The 23,334-nt window shown below is 29.8% G+C and overlaps 1 protein-coding gene across 2 annotated transcripts in view; it reads right to left on the bottom strand.

Moving 5' to 3' along the window:
* Window positions 1-16,643: 16,643 nt before the first annotated feature.
* Window positions 16,644-23,334, bottom strand: part of LOC142325029 (trace amine-associated receptor 8c) — a 587,837-nt gene continuing 581,146 nt past the window's right edge. For both annotated transcript variants that reach the window (XM_075366282.1, XM_075366283.1), the window contains exon 8: window positions 16,644-18,464. In XM_075366282.1, coding sequence (XP_075222397.1) covers window positions 18,219-18,464 — 246 coding nt within the window. In that variant the 3' untranslated portion in view covers window positions 16,644-18,218. The remainder of the gene's footprint in view (window positions 18,465-23,334) is intronic.

The raw sequence follows: 23,334 nt of genomic DNA, 5'->3' as shown, positions 1-23,334 counted from the left end.
TTTGAAATCAGTAAATTAAAAGTTACCATGGAACCACAGTTAAATTAAATAAAACTAAAAATTATCAGAGGACAGACAAATTTTTCAGAAAGTAACTATAAAATTACTAAATTTCTGTGTGATCTTTCAGCATCTCAAGAAAATGAATATATTAAGTAAAAAAAATTTTTTACATTCTATAATTAATTTTTAAGATTATTATGTTATATAATTATTGATGAAGTAAACAAATTCTGTAATCTGAATAGTAAAATTAAATTGGAATTATTAATTTTTTGTATTAATAATTTAGTTGCTGTAGTTGTTTCAGATGATTAATTTTGTTTAATCTTTAATTTACCATACACGCTTGTAGCTTATGGGTGGGAATATGAAATTGATTTTTGTAGTATAATAAAAAATGTGAATTTTGACTGAGGTGTTATAAATATGAAATAAAGGAAAAATTAAAGTGTAATTAATGATTGAGGGATTCTCTAGTCTGTAAATGACTGAAGAGGCCTCACAAATGATATTTTTAAAGCACTTTTTAACTATAAAGCTTATAAAAAGCCAATTGAATATGAAATATAAATTTAATAAATATGATTAAGAGTAAAAAAAATTCAGTTGAAATTGTTATTCCATATTGTTTGTTTGATTTGTTTTAAATTATTATCTTTGCTCTCTTTCATAGACTGAAAAATAGCTTTTTTTAAATTGACTGATAAAAGTTTGATTTCTTACTTAATGAAATTAAAAATAATATTAAACATTAAAAACCAATATTCAGATTGAATTTATAACATTGGATTTCTTCTGTTTTATTTTTAATATTGGTTTTGAGTTATTTATCTAGAGTTCTAACAGTTGATTTTATATTAATAATTACCTATTTTTGATTTATTTAAGAGTATTTATTTGAATTAATTTTAGTAGTATTTTAATAATTATTCCTAACAAAAATGATAAATTTCATTTAAAATTTATAAATATTTTTGATACTTGTACTGGAAACCAGTATTAATGTCTAATCTTTAATTTGATACACTGCTAATAAGTAAAACAATTTTGTTTTCTAGACCGCAGAAGTAACATCTTCTGTTTATCATTTTACTTTCTTAAAATTGTATGTTCCTATTATTTCTTGTGTGATTAAGACATTGTTTTATACCTATTTTGTGGAGCTCAATGCGGGTGTTCTAGAGTTATAGATGTACTTATAAACATAGACATAAACCTACATAAAAAATATCCTCACTATTGACACAGATCAGTAAAAAAAGAGATTCTGGATGAATGCAGTGATGAAAAGGATACAGTGCAAAGTACAAACGTTTTATTATTATATGGAATGATTGAATGAAATTTGCATATCAGATAAAAAATAGAATGATCTTCATATTATTGATGAAAATTGGGCTTCAAAAATAGAAAATGTGAGGCTACATTATTTTTCACTGGAAGACAAATATGAAACAACTGAGATAGAAGTAAGATTATTTTTGTGCCTTAATTTTAAGCAACAGTTACAAACCCAGGGCCTGTTTATGGGTATATGATTTTTTTTCTTGATTGAAAGCAGTCTAAAAATTGCTTTGATGAACTAGATGAAAGTACAACATTTTAGCTTTGAAAACTATTATTTAATCGCCAAATTAAATGGGACTGTATGGCTGCTAGAATACTGGAAGACTGGGCTCTAGTATCAGAGAATTTTAAAAATTTAGTAGATAATTCATGGAAAAAGTGTAGATCTATTGGTAATTAATTTAGAATATAGATTGTGAAAAATTTCTACTTTAAATTAACATTTTGTGCTATATTTCTATCAAGAAATTTTTGACTTAAATAAAAATTTTGTGACCTTTGAAAAAAATTTTTTTTGATAGAAATATAGCACAAAATGTTAATTGAAAGTAGAAATTTTTCACAATCCATTTTCTAAATCAATTACCAGTAAATTAATTACATGAATTATCTTCTAAATTTTTAAAATTCTGTGATACCAAAGAGGTATTTGTAATTTTAAATGTAATTTAGGAAAGGAAAATTTAGGTGGAATAAAAAAATGTATTTGTTACTTACAAAAGAGATTTAATAAAAAGCTATTACTTACATAATTGTTAAAGAATATGGTCAAAATGCCCACCCCTTGCGATTATACACACACGGACTCTTTTCAGCATATTAGCAGAAACCTTTTTTTAAGAGTTGCATTGGAAATATTCGTGATTAAATCTGTAATATTGTAAGTTCATCAATAGTGTGAAGATTGTTTTTGAAGGCCTCGGACTTAATATAGGCCCACAAAAAGTAGTCAGGAGATGTGAGGTCTGGGGACCTTGGAGGCCATAATCCCTTGCTTATTATTCGATCATCAAAGAACTCTTGCAGAAAATCCATCGTTTCTCGAGACGTATGGCATGTAGCGCCGTCTTGCTGAAACCAGCAATACCGTTCTTGAGGTTCCAGGAAGGACACATTGGCGCACAATATTCCTGTATACTTGCACCATTTACTGTCTGTTCGAAAAATATGGGTCAGACTATACGATGACGAGATATCGCACACCAATTTTTTCAGGATGCAAAGATTTGTCCTGTAAAGCGTTAGGATTTTCAACCGCCCAAATTTGACAGTTTTGACCGTTCACATAATCATAGAGTTGGATCCAAGCTTCATCACTAACGAACACTGTGTTTAAAAATTCGATTCCGTTATAATTTATGAGAGACCTAAACCAGCGGCAATATTGCTATCGCTTGTTTAAATCTGGATGCTGAAGCTCTTGGGACTAATCGTACGCGATACGGATACAATTTCAATTTTTTAGCAGCTTTCTGAACACTCGAATATGACAAACCGACTTGCGTGGAAAGTTTTCGTAAACTTTTACGTGGAGAATTGAGCAATCTTGTTTTCACATTCTCTAAAACGTGAAACAAAACAAAATTTTCCTTTCTTAGAAAAAAATTACCCGACATTAACAATTGGGTAGCAGTAATAAAAAATCTCTATGTATAAACACCATGTTTTTATAACCACATTTGGAAAAATAAAACTTTACGTTAACACAACAGTACTGAAAACATGATAAATTACATTACGGAAAGAAAACTTACTGTAAACACGATGTTTTTATAACAAAAATTGCGAAAATGCAAGTGTAAACTGAACAACAACATTGAAAGATGCGGCGGAAATCAGAATGACAGCGTGGTGAAAGTAACATTCAGTACATACATACTGTAAAGGAACATTCAAATCAGCGGTTTCTCTTGACAATTGTTACAGAATTAGGCTTAGTAACATTTTATAGCCTAATGTTACTGTTCCCAATTATTACTAAGTAAATTGAGTCTGTCATGTTACACAGTAGCGGCTGATAACAATACATGAAGCGTACTATTACGGCAAACGCCGTGGGACTGAATTTTCACTGCTGTAATAGTACGGTAAAATGTGTCTAAAGGTTAAGAAAATAAGCTATATTTAGACATATCAGGCTTATTGTTGATCCAAGTATTGTATATGCTAGGTAGCTTAATAGAGTGATGATGGGTAATCTGACTGAGACAAGGGAAAGTAAGGAGGGAAATGGTCTCCTGTTACCTTTTGAGTAATACGGTATGTGGATACCGGTGTTTTTTAGTGGTTGGGTTTCAGTTAAGCACACATCTCAGTTATGGTTGAACTGAGACTGTACAAGATTACACATCATTTACACTCATACATGCCATCCTCTTAAGTATTATCTGAATGGTAATTACCGGAGACTAAACATGTAAAAGAAAGGGTCTCCTGTTGTTATACACTGATGTACATCAGCATGCAAAGTCGATAGAAATGCAGGTGGTACAAATAGAGATAAATTCAACCATAAAAGTAACACTTTCATATTGTTAATCACAAGGACTGTTATGATAAACATCATTACCTTTGGAAAAACTAATTTTGACTAGTGCTTTGTACCATACATTACTTGTAGAAAGAGTGAATTATAAATTGACACTTTGTAGGGGAAAGTGGTGTTAACTGCAATGGTTTTAAAAATAAACAATAAAATCTTGTAAAAAGGAGATCTCATACACATACATGTCTGCCATCAAATAGTTATTTTTTTTTATAAGAGACTTTTGTTATAACTTTATTTTCTGTAATAATGCATGTAAAACCATATTCAAACATTAATTTTATGTAAATACATGAAAGCAGCAGTGGTTACACATGGCTGACAATTTCTAAAGAAACCTTTTTGATATGTTCTTAAATGTTGTACTTCCAATACTGTTGGACTAACTACAATGGCAAAACAAAGATCTTAATAAAAATGAGTGGGGTGTGGTTGATTTTAACAGTTTAATTGGTTCAGTTTGAAAGAGAAAAATTGTTAAAATTTGAGAAACTATATTATCAGCTATGGATATTTCATTTAATATCTCTTATATTTTTGTAAATTTTTCTTTTTATATTCTTGAAGAATTTGCTTTTTTGTGAATGTGTCAATAACTTGTAAATTCATGATTGTGAAACTTTATTGACACCATTAAGGTTTAGTATATTATATTGCATTTTAAGAGAAATTTGATAATCCAGCTTTATTCAGTAATTACATCAGCTGTTATGCCTGCTGTATAGGCATCAGGTAGGAAATGCGAGTCCATGGATTAAGACCCTAGTAGCTTCCCTGTTATATATCACTTCGAATTGTAATCTCATATTATGGGAGACCAAGGGTGTGAAATGTTCAAATGGGATGATGATTACCTAGAGGTATTTAAAAATATTCTTTGGAGTGGTAATATTTTTTGGGGAGGATTCACTAATCATCATAAGATTATTGGTCTAACCCTGATTTTTAAAACATGTTGAAAGAGTGCAGAACAACCTGTAAGAGACATTGTGGTGTGGTGAAACCTGTTCTCATATTTTTGGACTTTATCTGATGTGACATCTTTAAACGCTGCATTTTGCATACAAATGCTGTAAGCAAATTTAGTCAATTCTGCATGGGTACAGATGCATAAGCTGATAATTCTATGCAAGATGGTACTTTCCTTTTTGCCTCAACTGTTATTAGATCGGCTCAATAAATACTTTTCAGAAAATTGGACATGTCGTTAAGGGCTACAGAATAAATTACATGCAGTCCATACTTGACCCTCTGTAATTACTTTTATGGTAGGGAGGAAGAATTGTGTCCAAGCAAAAACTCAGACACTTGACGAACCTGGTAGCACAATCCATAGACATGTTGGATGTTCTTGTTCAGTTCATATGGAAAATTAGAAAAAATGTACTTGTCACAGAAGAAAATGTGTGGAAAGTGGTAGAGGACACAAATGTAACTTAATTAGGATGTCTTTTCATCCACTGTATAAAACATTTAGCCAGATCCTTTCTGAAGGCGTTTGTAAAATATAATGGAAATCTCTTGTAATTTTACTTCTTTTCTTTATTGAATTACTATTAATGGAACAACCCAACTACAATTACCCAACCCAATTACAACTTGAACAACCCAAGTACAGAGTTACAAAGTAAATGAAATGACATCTCATTTTTCTTTTCTTTATTCCAATAGCACTTTCGTGGGATCCAGCAACATCAGTTGTATGTAAATTATATAAAATTACATATCGAAACAATTTTTTTTTTTTAGAAAAAATTAAAAGATATAAAATGAAAATTACTATCATATATAAAAAACATGAAGTCAATTAAATAAAATAATTTTTAAATATGATGTCAATTAAAAATTAAGATTAACTTTAAAAATAAAGTTATTAGTTAAAGTTAATTTTAATTTTTAGTTCTTAATTGATGTCATATTTAAATATATGTATTTATTTTATTTAATTGACTTCATATTTTCTATATATGATAGTAATTTTAATATTAAATCTTTTAGTTTTTTTAGTTGATATATAATTTTATATAATTTATACTATACAACTGATGTGCGGGATCCCACCAAAGTGCTATTGGAATGAAGAGAAGAAAAATAAGGTAAGTGTTGTCCTTTCATTTACTTTGTAATTCTGTACTTGGGTTGTTCGAGTTTGTTTTTGATTATAAAAAATTCAATATATTGGTACAGAGGAATATGGGTCGTATTGACTTTAGAAAAAAAAAAAAAATATATATATATACTAGCTGGTTTGTCTAACCAGAACCTGGATCTCAGGGCTCAGGTCAGCCCAGGTGAATCTTGGAACCAACTCAGGGACTCCTTAGGATCAAAGGCCTACCCCATGACCGCAGAGTTCGCTTCACTCGCCATAACCATTGACCCAAAGGGCTCCACTCACTGGACCCCTGCACTGTACATTAGCCTCACGGTTGTGAGAATAATACTGATAAATAATAATTATAGTATTCAGGCTTTATAGAAACCTGAAAAAGAAACTAAATTACAAAAGATAGAATAGTAGTAACTGAAGTACAGACCTTTGATGATGATGAAAAATTCATAACTTATTTCTTTGCCATGGTGGTAGAAATATAATAATGAAATAAAAGGATTAATCTATTTTTTCATTTTGAATATTTTTATTTCAAATTTCATCCTCCTTGGGGGCAAAGAAATAATGAATATTTTTAATAAGTTAACCTTCAAGAGAGCTAGGATCGATGGCTTTAAAACTCCCTAGGATAATATGAATGTATCCTGCAAATTTGAAAGTAATTGGTTAATTCTCACATGACGTGATAACAAAGACAAACTGTATGTGTGTGTGTGTGTATATATATATATATACATATACAGTTTGTCTATATGTATATACATTTCTGAATAACCATGATTTGTTAGATTGACTGTACCTCATGCATGCAAAAATTAGCCTTCAACCTGTTAACAAATATTCTGTATGAATTTTAAGACCCCCTTTGTCGAAAAGGGGATAATTGGTCTAGCCTCCCATGAGGTGCTTGCATATCTCAGCACTGTAGCCTCACATGCAGTCCCCACAGGAAGCCCATTATTGTTAAACAGAAATCTTTTAGATTTATTTAATATTATTTTATTTAATGTAAATTTAATTTTATTATTTTTGTAATATTCATTCGATTTGAATTATTCAAATATTTGAATAATATTTTTATTTGATTTTAATTATTCAGTTCAAACTCAGCTCACAAAGTGATAGAGCCTCACAGTTCATTAAAGTTTGTATTTCAACTGATAAATCTGCACTTATAAAATTCTTGCCTAATTCATAAATAAAATTTTTAAATCTACTAATTTAATCATAATTAAAAATAAAAAAAATAATTAAAATCCAGTAAAAAAATAAATATAAAAAAAAACCTAATTTAATCTACAACGAACTTTAAATGATGAAAGATTCTAGTCCAAAAAGAAAAATAAAAAAAAATAAATTATATATAAAAAAAGAGCTTATCCACCTTAATATAAAATTTCAAAATGAAAAAAAAAAAATAAAATTAACAAAAAGAAATTCTCGATTAAATCAATCTACCAGATAACCAGATATAAAAAGAAATGAATTTCATATCGAAACAATCCCAAACTTATAAATAATTATTCCACAATAAAATACAGATTAAGATAGATCTTCACTATTCGGGAAAAAAAAATAAATTAAAAAAATTAATTAACCCTGATACAAAAGGTACTAAAAAAAATTATTATTCTAAAATAAAATTTATTTATCCAATACTGTACAATTAACTAAATTAAAGAAAATCAAATAAAAAAAAGAAAGACACAAAAAAAATTTAAAAAAAAAAAAAAAAAAAAAAAACTGAATTGAACAGTAACAAATCTTATTGTAAATAAGAATAAACCGAAGTCCGATTCTAGATACACTTTCCAGTACATCTACTTTGTATATATATATGACTGTATATATATATATATATATATATATATATCACGTCATCCTCTTGCAGTAAGGCTATGAACTGCTTCCACAGCAGTTCTAGATGGCAGCATCCCCAGTTTTTTTCCAAAAATTAGGGTCCTATTATTTGTTGCCTTGAAACCACACACCATATGCATATTTTTTGTGGGTATAGGGGTGATTCCAAGAATATATACAAGTTTTCAGTATCCCAGATCTGGAAATTCTGATTATTAACAACCCATTAATGTGAAACCACCCTTCATCTGTGAAAAACACTTGATCTAAATGCCACTTGATCTAAGTTGCCTCTAATGATGTTTTTGAACCATTGACAGCATAATCAGTATCAGCTCATGGAAAACCTGAATTCAATATATATAACATTTCAGCATTCTTCTCACTGCAGTGTAGGCTGAATTTAGTGAAATGTTCTTTTTCCAGCTTAGTCTCCAGAAGGATTTATGAGAAGATTTCATAACTGATTAGGCTTACCATATTTTTTTGGGGTCCAACCCAGGTCATATTTTTGAAATTACAAGTCTTAACAGTTTACTGAAACATTAAACTTTATTTATTCAGTTGTATTTTTCACTGGACATGACTTTTTTCAAATATGGTTTGTTTTAATTACATCATAAAATTAATAACTTATTTTTAATCTATTGATAAGATTTGCTGATTACTGAGAAGGAAAAACTGGCAAAAAATCTGCGAGGTTTAATTTTCTAAAAAAATAAAGGTATGAGTATGTTGATATTCCAAAAAAAATTTTAAAATGACTACTTATCCATATTTAGTAATTCAACTTGCTATCTGTGTGGTGTCTGGGCTATGGTATTTAATAGTAATGGCCTATATTTAGAAAATCAGTTGTAATTTCTTAAATGTAGGCTCAATTGACAGGAAATATCCCCAAGATTTGTTCTGTATACTCTCAAGATTAGTGGTATGCGCATGCTCAGGCAAGCTGACTCATGATCAGTGGTAGATCCAGGGGGGAGTCATGGCTCCACCCCAAAGGCCTGAAGGCCTTGCATTTTGAAAACCCAGTTGAAAAGAATTGAAACACTTTACCAGTACTGTTTTGTCAAAATAACCAGTTGCAACTCTAATTAATATGAATATATCTTTTTTCTTAATAAGCGATTAATAGAGACTGACGTCACTTGCTCTAATGCATATTCATAATGACATGCAAATTGATGTAGATCGCATTATCGATTGGTATGCTAAGATGCATAATCAAGATAAATTTATTTTGTAAATAAATTATTGTATTATTATTATTGTGTGAAATAAACTGTGTACAATTTTGGATTGTGATGCATTAATTAAAAATATTGAAATGAATGAACATATAAAAATAAACTTAATATAAATCTTCATCTTATTATTTTTTATCCCATCTTATATTATTATAATTTTGATATAATTATTATTATTATTATTATATAATTTTGATTGTTGGCATGACAGTTTTGATTAAAGTTGTTAGAAGTATACAGTTCAAGTTAAAAGTAATTTAGCTTTTGGAGTTCCCATGAGGATCACTTTGAACAACTTGCAGCTTAATTTTTTTAAATTGAAATAAAACTGAAGAAACTTAAGCACTATTTTGGTTTTCTGAAACCGTCCCTTTTTGTCCCTTTTGCAGCAATACTAATGACTGGTTTAATGATTTTTTGTGTTTAAAAATAGTTCAGAATATAGTATGTATCCAATAAAAGTGTATGAAATGTTATATACCCAACCCAATTAGAAGGTACTAGGAAAATGTGATCCCTTGCCACCAACGGCTCCCCTAACATCAGTTGCTATCTGCGCTCCTGCTCACAATACCATTGTAGTCAGTTGAGATTGGACCCCCACAACAGAAGGTTCAGTGCATGGTTTAATTAGCAAAGTTTCAATCTCTTGTGTGTGATCAATGGTGTGTATGAACTCCAAGTCTATTCGTCAGTGGGATACGACTTTAAAAGAGACTGGAAACTCGGTTTCACAAACTAAATAAACTGGAAATTATCCAACAGTTTCAGGTGGTGACGAGACTGTAGATTGTGTTTGTGATGCATTCACTGCCAATCCTGGAAATTCAAATAGGCGGGCTAGTTATGAACTGCAAATTCCTCTTTCCACTGTTCATAGGCAGCTCTGTTTGCGAGCGTACAAGTTACAACTACATCGCTTTAAATCAAATGATTGCTGCCTATGATAAGCAGAGGAATGCACCACTTTCAAAACAATACTAATTACCTCGATACGTTGTTATTTAATGATGAGACAACTTTTCATATGTGCGGGAAAATTTACAGACACAAGCCTTGATACTGTATTTTACAGTTTGTATAATTAGCAATCTACATTGATTGAAAAATGATTCTGAATTATTCTATAAACTTACAAATATTATTTACAATAAATTAAATATAATCAATTTATAAAAGTAATGCTATGTTGGTTTATTTAATTTTTTATTTTCTTTTATTTTAGCTAAAAAGTTTTGGTCAAGACCATGCACACAAAAACCTCATGATAATACATCTATATTTGAATCTTTATTTTGCACTAAAAAAAAATCAAAATGTGTTTGTGACAAAGAAAAACACATTGAAATCCCAAAGAAGGTAGAGGAGCGTAGAAATATCTTAGATCTATTACGTAATCCGTTTGGATTTGACACTGACGATGAATTAAGATGTAATAAAAAACAACTTGATGCAGTTATTAATTCACAATTGGATGATAAAAATAAAACTAATGAAAATAAATCTTGTAAAGCATCAAAAGGGGATAGAAAAGAAATTGGCCTGAAATTAAATTTTTTATGGACATTAAAATGTCCAAATTGCTTAAAAAGACATAGATGTCATTGTATTGAAAACAAAGAAAAACTTAGAAGGAAATTTAGACCTTCAAGTACCCTACCCTCAGATGCAGCAAGCATGGATTCACTAGTGGGCTCACCTACAGATTATGAAGATTATCAATATCACCCTGAAACAATAAAAAAACAACAACAGATAGAGGAAGCAGCAGCAGCAGCAGCTGCAGCAGCAGCGGCAGCAGCAGCAGAACAAGAAAGGATAGAAAAATCAAAAATTAAAAGAAATGAAAGACTTAATCAAGAAATTGAAGATATCTATGAAAAAATTGATTGCCTAATGAAACTATTGAAATGCTTAGAACAGTATGAACCACCAGATACTAACCCTGATTTAAGTTGTTGTGATAAGTATGTAATTGAAAGAAGCAAAAGCAATCCTTGTATTTTATATATTAAACCACCTAAAACAGAACTTTTTAATAAATGTAAAAATACAGAAACTGAATGTGTACGTATAGATCCTGGTGGAGATGTGTTTTGTGTACATGGTGATTGTTTTCAAGATGAAGATGAAACAATGTCATTTCTTGATTGTGTTACTTCTGTATTTCATAAAAATGAAAGGGATCAAAATGTTGAATTTGATAGTGACAATAAATGTGAATGTGATTGTTACTATGGATGTCAATGTGATTGCACTTGTAATGATACTAATTAAATTCAATTACATAAGATAAAAAAAAAAAAAATTGTCTTTTTTTATTGTATTGTAATGAAATTATAATGCCAGTGTTAGTATTGATATATGAGTACATTGTGTTTCATTCTTCTAATAGCCGAGTCCAGGTGTTAGCAACAAAGTGCATTAGTCGATTCCAAATAATCAATTCCTCTAGTATTGTGATTGTTATTTTATATGCTAACAAACTTGTGTGATAAAGTTAGTCAATGGCTTTTAGCATCTAGTTGCTGTGTTTCTCTCCTTTTTTGTGTAATTTTATCAGCTGTATCATTTTTTATGCACTTATAACCAATAAATGATCATTACTAGATAAATTTTTCAGTATAAATTACTGACTAAAATCTGTAAAAATCTGAAACTCACGATATGTTTTTCTGGTATTTAATTTTTTTCAAATACAAATAATAAAAACATTGATAAATGAAAACAAAATATATTTAACACTAACATATGTAAAGAAATACTTAGAGAAAACCCTCATACATTTAAAATATCTGGATAAAATCAGTCTTAAGAACAAAAAACCACACAGTCGGAATAAACAAACATTATGTTTATTACGAACAGCTGCACCAGTACTGAAGAATGTTGAAAGAGTAACTGTTGTGAGTTACACAAATTCTGCATTTAATATATTTGGTTAGGTTGGTTGCTTAAAATCCAATAATTTTTAAATTTCAGCTTTTTTTCCTTTGAATCATATTTTTTTCATTAGTAACACTAAAATAGTTTAACATATTTGTTAAATGAAATACTTTTGATGCTTTAAAATTGATTTCTTTAAAATAAATTGAATGTTATTCTTGTAACATAATTTTCATAATAAACAATTTAAATTGGAGCAATAATTACTTTATAAAAGGTAATAATTTATACTATTTTAGATAATATTTCAGTGAAAATTTATTGAATATTAGTTTTAGATATATTTACTGGATAGTATTTTTATTAATCATACAATGTCAATCAATTTTGTTCTACAAGTTTGCGTCAAATTTTTTTATATTTAATAAATGGTTTTTAGAGTATTTCTTGAAATTTTTTTTGAGTAAAAAAAGGTTATTCTCCATACAGCAATTGAAATAAACATTGATTATTTAAATCAAATTGTACATGAAATCAATGCTTATTCAAATTTTTAGTTTCTTTAAATCTTTTCAGTGAAAAGATAATGTGGCATAGTTATATAAAAAAATAGCTAAATCTTTCTAATGAATAAGAAGTGGAATAAGAAGACTTACCATAAAAATGATAAATGATGTGGTTTCCTTCTGTCCTTCTTCACTTAAATACCATTGCATGTCAATCATGGCATATTATCACACGTCTACCAAAATGCAATTGGTATTTTCACTTTGATTATCACTAGAGATTAATTGTTGTATAATGATAATCGTTAATAAGTGGCTTCTGTCTGTCTTCGACCTCAGATGATTGATATGCAGTGCAGCCGTGAGAAATGTAAATCAGGTAGGAAAACTGGTAAGATGCACAAGAAGAAATATCTTTGATAAAGGAAATAACTATAATAAAGTAGCTCAATGATTTTTAGTTACAAATGTCTACTCTCAAAAAATAATTGTTTTGGTTCAAGCAATGACAAAAAGAATATCAATTTTTCATGTACAGTAATTAGAAACTGAAAATTAAATAACTGATAACCATCATCTTAATTTGTTTAGGTGATAATAAAATTAAATAATTTTTTAATGATGTTGCCACATCCTTGCTGGAAATCACAGGACCAGCTAAGTGAGAAACCAGGGAACTGATCTCTCACTCTTAACTGATTAACAAGTCAATATAGGGCCCTTTCATTGAACTGAATGTTTCTGGTGAAAAAAATCTATCAAGTTGATTCAGTAAAAATGTGATAAAAAAGCCAATGTTTATTTGATATCTAATAATTAGCTTAACTTTTCTTAGTAAACAGTATTAGTTACTTTTTTTTGAGAATATACTTCTGCAGTTATTGTACATAGTCACATATTTGCAATGCGACAGAATTAAATAAAAAAAAATTAAACTCTAACTGGCATTCACTACTAAGGTAAGTAGCCAGTAACAAATGCTAACATTATGTGTGAAAAATTATGGTACTTATTGGTTAGCTGCCTGCCACGTACAATCGTTTAAATCAATGTTTTAATCAAACCGTCTGCTAGTCTACTACTACTATAAATCATTGCAACTTAACTTGGAACTAACTTATCCATTGCAACTTAATTTTGTTGTCTTTATCTTGCTGTAGTGCTTAAAGACAACGTCATGTTATGATCTTTTGGACATAGGTGATGTTTCAGTAATACCCCGGCCTCAATAAATAACTGCATGGCATTCTGTTCCGTATTTGGTAATTGCCAAATGCTCATTTCATATAATGTAAATTAGAAGCACAAAACTCCGAACCGATCTAATTGAATTGAAGTATTAACTAGAATAAAAACAAGAAGTATTCAAAAGATATCAGTTGAATGATAAGTGCTGCTGTCAATAGGGATAACAATTTTCAAATCGTAATAATTGTTTCACTAATTTTAAAATGTAATGGCATTTAAGTAAATAATACATAGCTAACATGTAAATTGATTACTAATTACGGTTTAAACCCGTTGGAAAAATAGGTGGCGGGCATATAGCCAATAAGGCCATGGCGAGATACCAATAAGATAACCAATTATTATTATTATGCTTTTACGGCCAACATGGGACCACTTAAGTCAATTTTAGTTGGATCTTTTCTGAGAAAAGCGTGTTATTTTACTCTTTCGAGCTGCCCAGTATTTCTTCATCCGTTCAGATCTTGCTTTCTTTTCTTCATCCGTAAACACCCTCTTCGTTGTATTTTGTCGTTTGTCTGTCTTTTGTTTAAATCTAATGCTTTTATCTTTTAGCTTTGTAATTTTTCCAGTTTTATTCTGTAGGTCAGTCAGGGAAATTCCCAATTCTTTCATATCTTCTCTAATTTCTTTGATCCATCCTACTTCTAGCTTTTGGAACCAGAGCTTTTCAATGATATTTCTTGACAGTCTTGTTTCCGGTGTCCTTATGAGATGACCGAAGAAAGAGATTCTTTTTTTCCGCATAGTATCAGTAACAGGCTCTATTTCTCGATACACCACCTCATTTGGCACAATCCACCATTGGCCTTCTTTTTGGTGTTTTTTATTGATACACGTTCTGACAATTCTCCTCTCTATTTTCAGAATTTTTTCAGTTCGGTTTTTCTGAGTGATTTTGAAAAGGGTCTCGCTTCCATATGTGACTTCTGGCTGTACTACAGTTTTATAATGTTTAAGTTTTGTTTTAGCAGAAAGGCATTTTTTGTTATATGTTGACCAAGTTAATTTTTGGGATTTAATCATTTTATTTGTCCTGTTTTGCCATGTCACTTTTTCATTTAAATTATAAATTATTATTTCCCCTAGATATTTAAAATGTTTTACTATTTTAATTTTCTGATTGTTTACCGTAATGTGCTCTATTACCAGAGGATCTATGGCCATTAGTTCAGTTTTTTCGAAAGAGATATGAAGCCCTATCTTTTGTGCTAGGTTTTGAAGGCTCATGATTTGTGTTTTGGCTTCTTGAATATTATTTGCTAAAAGAGCGAGGTCATCTGCAAATCCTAGGCAATTTAGTGTGATGGAGTTTTTCTTAGTACCCATTTTTATATTTTTGGGATTTATTTCATACCATTTTCTCATGACAAATTCGAGGGCACAGTTAAAAAGGAGTGGTGAGAGGCCGTCTCCTTGCCTCAATCCAGTTTTTATGTAGAAGGGTTGAGAGAGTTCACCTCTGAATTTCTGGGTATTGGTTAAAGTTAATTTTATCATGTTTACGAGTTTAGGGTGAAGGCCCAGGTTTCTCAGAATATTCAGCATGGATGGTCGGTGTATACAATCATAGGCCCTTTTAAAGTCGACGAAGGTGATTATTAGTTGTTTTTTCCGTCTTTTATATAAGTCCATCATAAGTTTTAGGGATATTATTTGCTCCGGGCAACCTCTCCATGGCCTAAATCCCCCTTGGTATTCCCCAAGTTCCAGTTCAAGTTGGTCTTTGCATCGGTTGTATATGATTCTCGACAGGATTTTATATGTGCAATCCAGGAGAGATATGCCTCTGTAGTTTTCCGGATTAGTTTTATCCCCTTTTTTATGTAATGGATGGATGAGGGCTGTGGTCCAGTGTTCTGGAAGTTTTTCTTCGTTCCATATTTTCACGAGGCATAGATGTAGGGAAGTTTTGACTGAATAAACTGATGAGTGTTTCCAGAGTTCTGCGAAAAGCTGGTCTTCTCCGCTTGCTTTGTAGTTTTTTATTTCATTTAAGGCTGCGAGAACTTCTTGAATTGTTGGCGGGTTGATATTTACTGGTGAAGTTTTAACTGGAGTTAGAGTGTCAATCTCAAAAAGCTCTGGGGGGTCGTCACAGTTGAGGAGTCTATTGAAGGTTTCTGCCAAAATTTCAGCATTTTCTTTATTGGTGTGGGCCATATTTCCTTTTTTTCCTCTCAGCATAAGGGTGGGTGGTTCATATCTTTGAAGAGCCTGACCAAAAATTTTACCAATATTATACTAAATATTGTTTAATTTCAGTAATATGTATTCAAACAGATTTATGAAATGTGGCTTTAGCTATTTTTGCCATTTTGTTCTTTTGTCATTTTGTCTAGCTGTCATTTTGTTCTTACTTCGCATCCTTCAATTTTTAGATATTTCAAATATGAAACCAACAGGTTGTAAAAATGAGTTGATATTTTATCTGGAGCTAGTTTCTCTTGTCTGCTCTGTGACAAATGTTGATGTCACAACTTGTATAGTAGCATACGGAGAGATATAATAACTGAAATCACATCAAGATATAATAAATAAATATATTGAATTTCTTGAAAATTATTTCATAAATGTTTTACTACTTAAAATATATGCATAACGTTTCTTTTATTTTTTAGTGTTATTTATTTCTCAGAATGTTACAAATAATTTTTAAGATGTTTAACACTCACACAGTTTACTATTCAACTTAATCTATTAACCCTTTTACTAGTGCTAATTTCTGGTTAGTATTTTTGTTATCACTTTGCATATGAATTTTATATATAAATATATATATATATATATTTTTTATTTATAAGCAATCCTAGCAATATAGAATTGAAATTTTAAAATAAATCTATGAATAATAAATTTAAACTATTTACCTTAAAATACTGCTTATTTATTATATCTGTTAAATTAACACAAGCGTTTTCACCTTGGCCCATGGCTTCTTTACGTATTAAAAAACATCTTAAGTTAATATTAACAATGTTTAGAGAGTTGTTATTCTCTCAGTCATTTAGTTAAAAATCTTTTTTTAAAGAGTTAAGATGTGTTTTAACTTAAGCTCATTTTAATATGAATACACCTGTTTATATTATAAGTTTTTTAAAATGAGTTTTAGTTAAAATTTATTTTAATTCTCAGATAAACGACTGAGAGAATAGCAGCTGTTTAAAACTTGTTAATATTAACTTCAGTATTTATTTAACAAACACCTAAAGAGGCTGTGCCATGGTGAAAGCACTAGTGTGGATGTAATAGATATAATAATAGACATTATTATTTTAAGGTAACTAATTTAAATTTACTATTCATGTATTTATATATATATTTTAATTTATTTTAATAATAATTCAAACTCCTGTTACCTACACTCCAGTTCTAACAGTTGTCATTTCATTAATTTAAAACTGCTTGCATTTATGAAAATAGTGAAATATATCTTCTTATTGGGATAATCTGTTGTAGTGTATGCTAGCAGCATGAAAATGACCATTCCCAATGGGTAATGGATTCAGTGTTGGTTAACTTTGGTAATATGCAGAAATCAGATAGATTATTAAACATACCTTTGCGTGACTGAAACTAGTTAACCTCTCATCTTTTTGTCCAAGATATTACACATATAACTTGATGTGAGATATCCTAGGTATTACAAAATAACAATATTACTATAATAAGAAAATAACAATATTACTATTATATTAATAATAATAATTAGTAATAATAATATTACTAATTGTAAGGGGTTTTAAGAAAGTTTTATACATCCAGTTTTTTTTTTCTTTGAATTTGCTTCAAAAATTTTAGCTATATTCTAGTAGTAGTGTGAAATAGAATTCTTGTGTACACTATTCACTTCTTTGTTTGTTATATATTAAATGAAATTCTAACACCACAGTTTAATAGTATTACAGAAAAGGTAGCGAAACTTAATCTAATTGAAAAATAGAAATAGATTAAAATATTGACAAGAATGTACAAAATATATATTAATAATGAAAAAGCAAATATTATTAAATGCAAACAGAAAGTTAACTTAGGTGACTGAATGTACTTAAACGTATGATAATTGTTACAAACAGTAATGCTGGATATTTTATAAATGTTTTGCTAGTCAAAGGGTTAACTAAAAAATATTACGTTAAATTTAATTAACAATTAGTGTTTCAGACAAATGATCCATTTTTATACAAATTACGCACTATTTATAAAATCACTTAACTAAAATGCTATTATGTGATGTCAATCGACAGTGACTTATAGTTATTATTTTATTACTTCAGGCAGATGTCAGATTGATTGTTAATACTTAAGTAAAACATTGTTAATACTTAAGTTAAAACTTAAGTTAAACTTAATTGTTAAGTTTTTTATATACATAACATAAAATTTAACATATTTTTCTTTTTTAATTTGATGTAATGTTAAGAAAAAAATCACAATGAAACCATAAAATTCTGTTTTTTTTATTGATGTGTTCTTCTTGGCAGTGTTGCAGGTGGTGGAGGAGGAGGATATACGCGTTGCATGGCTTGTAAACTGTTTGATGAAACAGTTCTTTCTAATATTTCACCCCAATGTTTTTCACTCATTCCTTCAAAGTCGGCTCTGTTAGCCGGTACTGGTAATGGTATACTTGCACCTGTTGAACAACAATGCATACTAACTGATGTTGATGGTGGATTTGTCGGCTTCTTGCGACAACAGAAGATCTGTTGATAAAAATAAAACAAGAACAAATTTAATATAAATTAATTCAATAACTGTCTTAGCTGATATTTTGTTGGAAATATTCTCTAATGTAATGTGAGAACTTTCAAGGACTTATTTTTCTAGGAAATAAAGAATTTTGTTAACTAACCTATACACTATATTTTAATGTTTTTAGTAACTGAAACTTTCAGGTGTAACAAATAATATTCTAAGTAACTAATATTCTAATATGATTTATAAGTTTAATAATACCAAGGATCCACTATGATTCTACTACGATATATCAGAAACATCTTTACAGGAATTTTGTTTGAATGATTTTGATTTTCAATAAATTTCTGAAAGGAAGAGGATGTTGGATGTTCTCCATTTGACTTATTCATATTGTTTTAAAGTATCTTCTAAATTTGAAAAATTGAGCCTATTTTGATGATCCTGTTCATATTTTTAATAATATAGTTCTTTAGTGGTCGATCCTCTTACAAGTTTTTCCAGATAACTAAACGGAAGAATTTTTAAAATGAAAAGTTAAGTTTTATCTACACAAATAGTTTAAAGAAACTTTTAATTTTTTGTTGTCATCATTACTTATTATTGGATTGCATTATGTAATGATTCTTTAATGTATTTAAACTATTTTCATCACAAAAATTGAGGAAAATGTTTTAATTATAAAACTTAAAATAAAATAAACTATTTTAAAAATAAAACAGAAAAAAGCAATAAAAGATAAAGATTAATACGTATACAACTTTTATTTAATCTGATTTTTTCAAACCAATGCCAAATTAAAACTTGGTAAGTTGATAGTATTTGGATGCTGCCTTTTAAAAATCAAAATTTAAAGAATTGAAAAACTTTTTACATTTCACTGAAAATTTTTAATTCAGTGTTATTATTGCTTTAAATTTAATTAAGAAAAAAATTTTTGAATATGTGGTTGTGGATACCGTTGTTGGGTTTCAATTAACCTCATGCCTCAAGACTACACATTGTTCAAGACTGCATATTTACTGGTACAGTTACATTACACTGATAAGTTAATTGTTGATGCAACTATAAATAAAAATATATATATATAAAAAAAATAATACTAAATGTAATTCTACAAAAAGACTGATTTTGATGAAAATATTTCAAAATATTTTGTTATTTGAATGTTCTGTTTGAAAATTACAATCACTTTATGATAAATGAATTTATAGAATATTAGGATTCCTAGCCTCATCAAGATTTGAATCCAAAACCTTCCAGGTAAAAGTGGAGACACTATCACCACTATGGCACATTACAACAAAAAAAGTAACTATTTGCAACAATTTTCTGAAAATTGTCCAGAGGTACTTAAAATATTCTTTGTAAAATTAAATCATAGTAAAGTTATAGTTATAATGTTATTAATTTGGGAAATTAAATTTGAAAATTCAGATTTCTGTATTTAACACATATTGTAAAACTAAAGTAGTTCTGTAAAAAAACTATTTAAATGATCTTGATACAATTAAAAAGTTTTTTTGAGGCAAAAACCTGAAAATGTTAAATTATTTTACTTATTGTTCTACTTTTACTTACTTTTTACTTATTCTATGTTTTTATTATTGTTATAGTAAATAAGAGCTCCTTTCCAGTTATTAACCCTATTTATATACAGTAAATTCAAAAAGTAATTGTATACCTGTCATTTATTAGTATAACAGTATATAACATCAACTTACCAATAATTACACTGGGGAACAATAAATAATTTTTTTTTTTGTCTCAGGAAGAAAAATATGTGAATCTGATAGTATTTTTTCTCCTGAATTCAAATATGATATTGGTTTTTCCCCATTACGCAAGGTTTCCAAGAGACAGGAATTTATCATTTCAAACTTTTAATACTTTCTGCATTCTTAACTACACAATATTCGAACATTTGACTCACCTAGAAAGAAAGAAATGACAATTTTCTGCTATATTTTGCCTGTGGAGCATCCCTCTTGATGGTCCAACAATAATTGGCCAGCATATTAGGATTCCATTTGCTTTAATATCTCTTTTCCATAGCTGAAATCTCCTGATGAAAGTGTTCCTTGTGCTCATCACTCACTGCATCAAGTTTTTATAGGACGAAATCTAGGTGCGAGTGCAGGAATTATACTTTTAAGGACATATTACAACCAAATTTTTATAAGATGTTATAAGATTGTTGACAGTATCACGGTAATTTTCCACCTTTCGATTTCCCAAAAAACTCTGAGTAACACTTTTGAATGCTTGCAAAGCTGCTTTCCATAAGCATGTTTTGTAATGAAATGTCATTACAAAACACTAAGCCATTTTTTTCAGAAAAATAGTCTTTAAATTCAAAATGACAATTATGATAAGAATATATCTTTGTATTCTTTTGAAGAAGATTCCATCCTTTTAGTCAGGGAGCAAGCATTTCAGACTGTCTTTTGGATAACTTTAAATCTCGTATGAGATCGTTAAGATTTTCTTGAGTCAGTAAATGAGGCTCAGATGAACTATTTTGTTTAAAAGTTCCTTTTTTTTCTTTACTTCCATCAGATTCTGAGCTCTCTTCATTTTATATCAAATGTTCTGGAGGCTTTGGTATGGGCAATTCTTCACAGTGTGGAAATGGTCTCATTGCAGATTGCAAGGGTACACCACTGTAAGGTTTGAATTTGATATAATCCCTTTGATGTTTGTTAAGCAGAAATAACGGTAGAAGATTGATCTTTGGGTTCTCTAGAAATCATAGGGATAGCATATGGCATGTGGTGTGTGCCATTTTTCCAAGCAGTGAGAAGCCTAGAACACAATAAACAACAGATATGTGGGGCCTAGGCCATTGATACCCGACTTTACACCCAACATAAAGTACATAATAATGTTTTACTAATGGAGTAAGGTTTTGCCTTTGGGACTTGAGTGTCACTTCACCACATACATAAGAAAAATTGTTAGGATGATTTAAACAAACTCTAGGCATTTTTTAACTAACGACTAATTAAAAGAAGTAAAGTTATAAATATGTCATACACAATAATTCAGACAGACGCGCTCACAGTAACATGTTTACTGGTTCACTACTATTTCACAACTTACATTGTTCTGATGAATGTGTGCTACACTAGATCACGTTTGCACATGTCTATACATGTCTGAACCTGGACAACAGTAGCAACGCTACCCTTTGAGTTAGTTCATTTGGTTCCATCATATTTACAATGCTGTAGGAGTTTTTTCTTGACATTGGACAAATGGATGAAAAAAGTTTTAAAATATTTAAAAAATTAAAGTAACAAAAAAACTGTGGGGAAAGGAGTAGTTCCAAATACATATTTGAAAATAGGATAAAAAACTGCATTAAGTACACCTATTCATACTCGTGAGACAAAAATCATGTTGACCAGTGTTATTGGCAATGGTCCCCTTGAACAGCCAGACATATCTGTACATGCTTCTTTTTGTTCTTGAAGACAAGCTGTTCATGTGGAGTGTTCGTACTGAAATCATGAATAGTAGTTTAAAGTTCTTGGAGGCTGAGACATTACGTTTTGCTTAACCCCAGAAGTAAAACCTAGTGGCCTTAAGTCTGCGAAGAAGATGGCCACAACCCATTAAAAATGATTCAACCTCTGAAAACCTTCTGTTGTTAAGTTAAGTTTTGCAGGGTCTGCATACAGCCTGTAAGGCTGTATACACAGTTGTGCCATCTTGTTGAATCCAAACATTAATATTAATTTTGTCCTTAGTTAGCTCTGCCATGAAGTTGATTTTATTGTTTGTGTGAAGAATATCAGGCCGACTACTCTTCTTCTGGATAATCCTTGCTCCAATCTCCTGGTCTTGAAGAGAGAATTTCATGTACAGCATGTGGGTTGTTGGCAGACCATAACATAAATTTTGTGTCAACAAAATTAAATGGTACCATCCCTCATTGGTATAGAACATATAGTTTAAAATATTGCAAGGATTGTGTGCTACAAAATGTTGAATTCATTCTCAATACTGAATTGGCTTTCCATCATTTGTGGCCTATAAATTCTGAATTGCTTTCACTTTGTAAGATATGAGCCTGAGCTTCTTACGGAGTTCCTTTTGTGCAGTCAGTTCAACAACAATATTTTTCTGTTGGACCAACTTTCACAAAGACTTGATGGGATTTAATTGCATAGAAGCTGATATGTCCTGCAGTCTTTCTTTATCAAATACTGTTGGTCTACCACTTTGGTCATAATCCAATACAGATTCCATCTCTCTAGAGTTCTCAATTAATGCTCTTACACTATGTCAATTAAGAACCATTGTACCAGGAAATCTAACAGAAAATTTGTGGGTCTTTCACTTCTGTATGTACTTCAATCAAGATGTATTCAATCAGAAATATTCGCTGTCCTTGAGTTTGTAGCACACACAGTTTTTTTAAAACACCTGTAAATGCCAATGGGTGTTAAGTCTGAAGATCGAGCCAGAAAATCCAAAGCAATTCCTCTTTGTCCTGTCTGTTGCTCAGAAAAGGTGTTATCAAAAAATTTTATCATGTCATGATGATAGTGGGGTGAAGCCTCATCTTTTTGAAAGTAGTATGCTTCTTCATCCACAAAAAGGTTGTACAAAGCAGGAATAGTGTTCAATTATTTGTGGATTTGTGATACTCCAATAAACATTGTTATGCGTATTAATTTTTCCATTAAGCTTAAACATGTTTTAAAGCACTTTAAAATATTTTTTTAAAGTTTTTTAAATCTATTTAAACAATATATACATATTTTTATAGCTTATGTGACACTACCAGTAATGTAAGGGTTCCATTGTGTGGCCATACATCTAAATTGGTTCAGCTGTTGAGCTGCTACAGTGGAACATACATACCTAAAC

Source organism: Lycorma delicatula, chromosome 5, assembly GCF_047948215.1.
Source record: "Lycorma delicatula isolate Av1 chromosome 5, ASM4794821v1, whole genome shotgun sequence".
Lineage (NCBI taxonomy): Eukaryota > Metazoa > Arthropoda > Insecta > Hemiptera > Fulgoridae > Lycorma > Lycorma delicatula.
The sequence above is the reverse complement of the archived record's forward strand: the minus strand, read 5'-3'. Positions and strand labels throughout refer to the sequence as shown.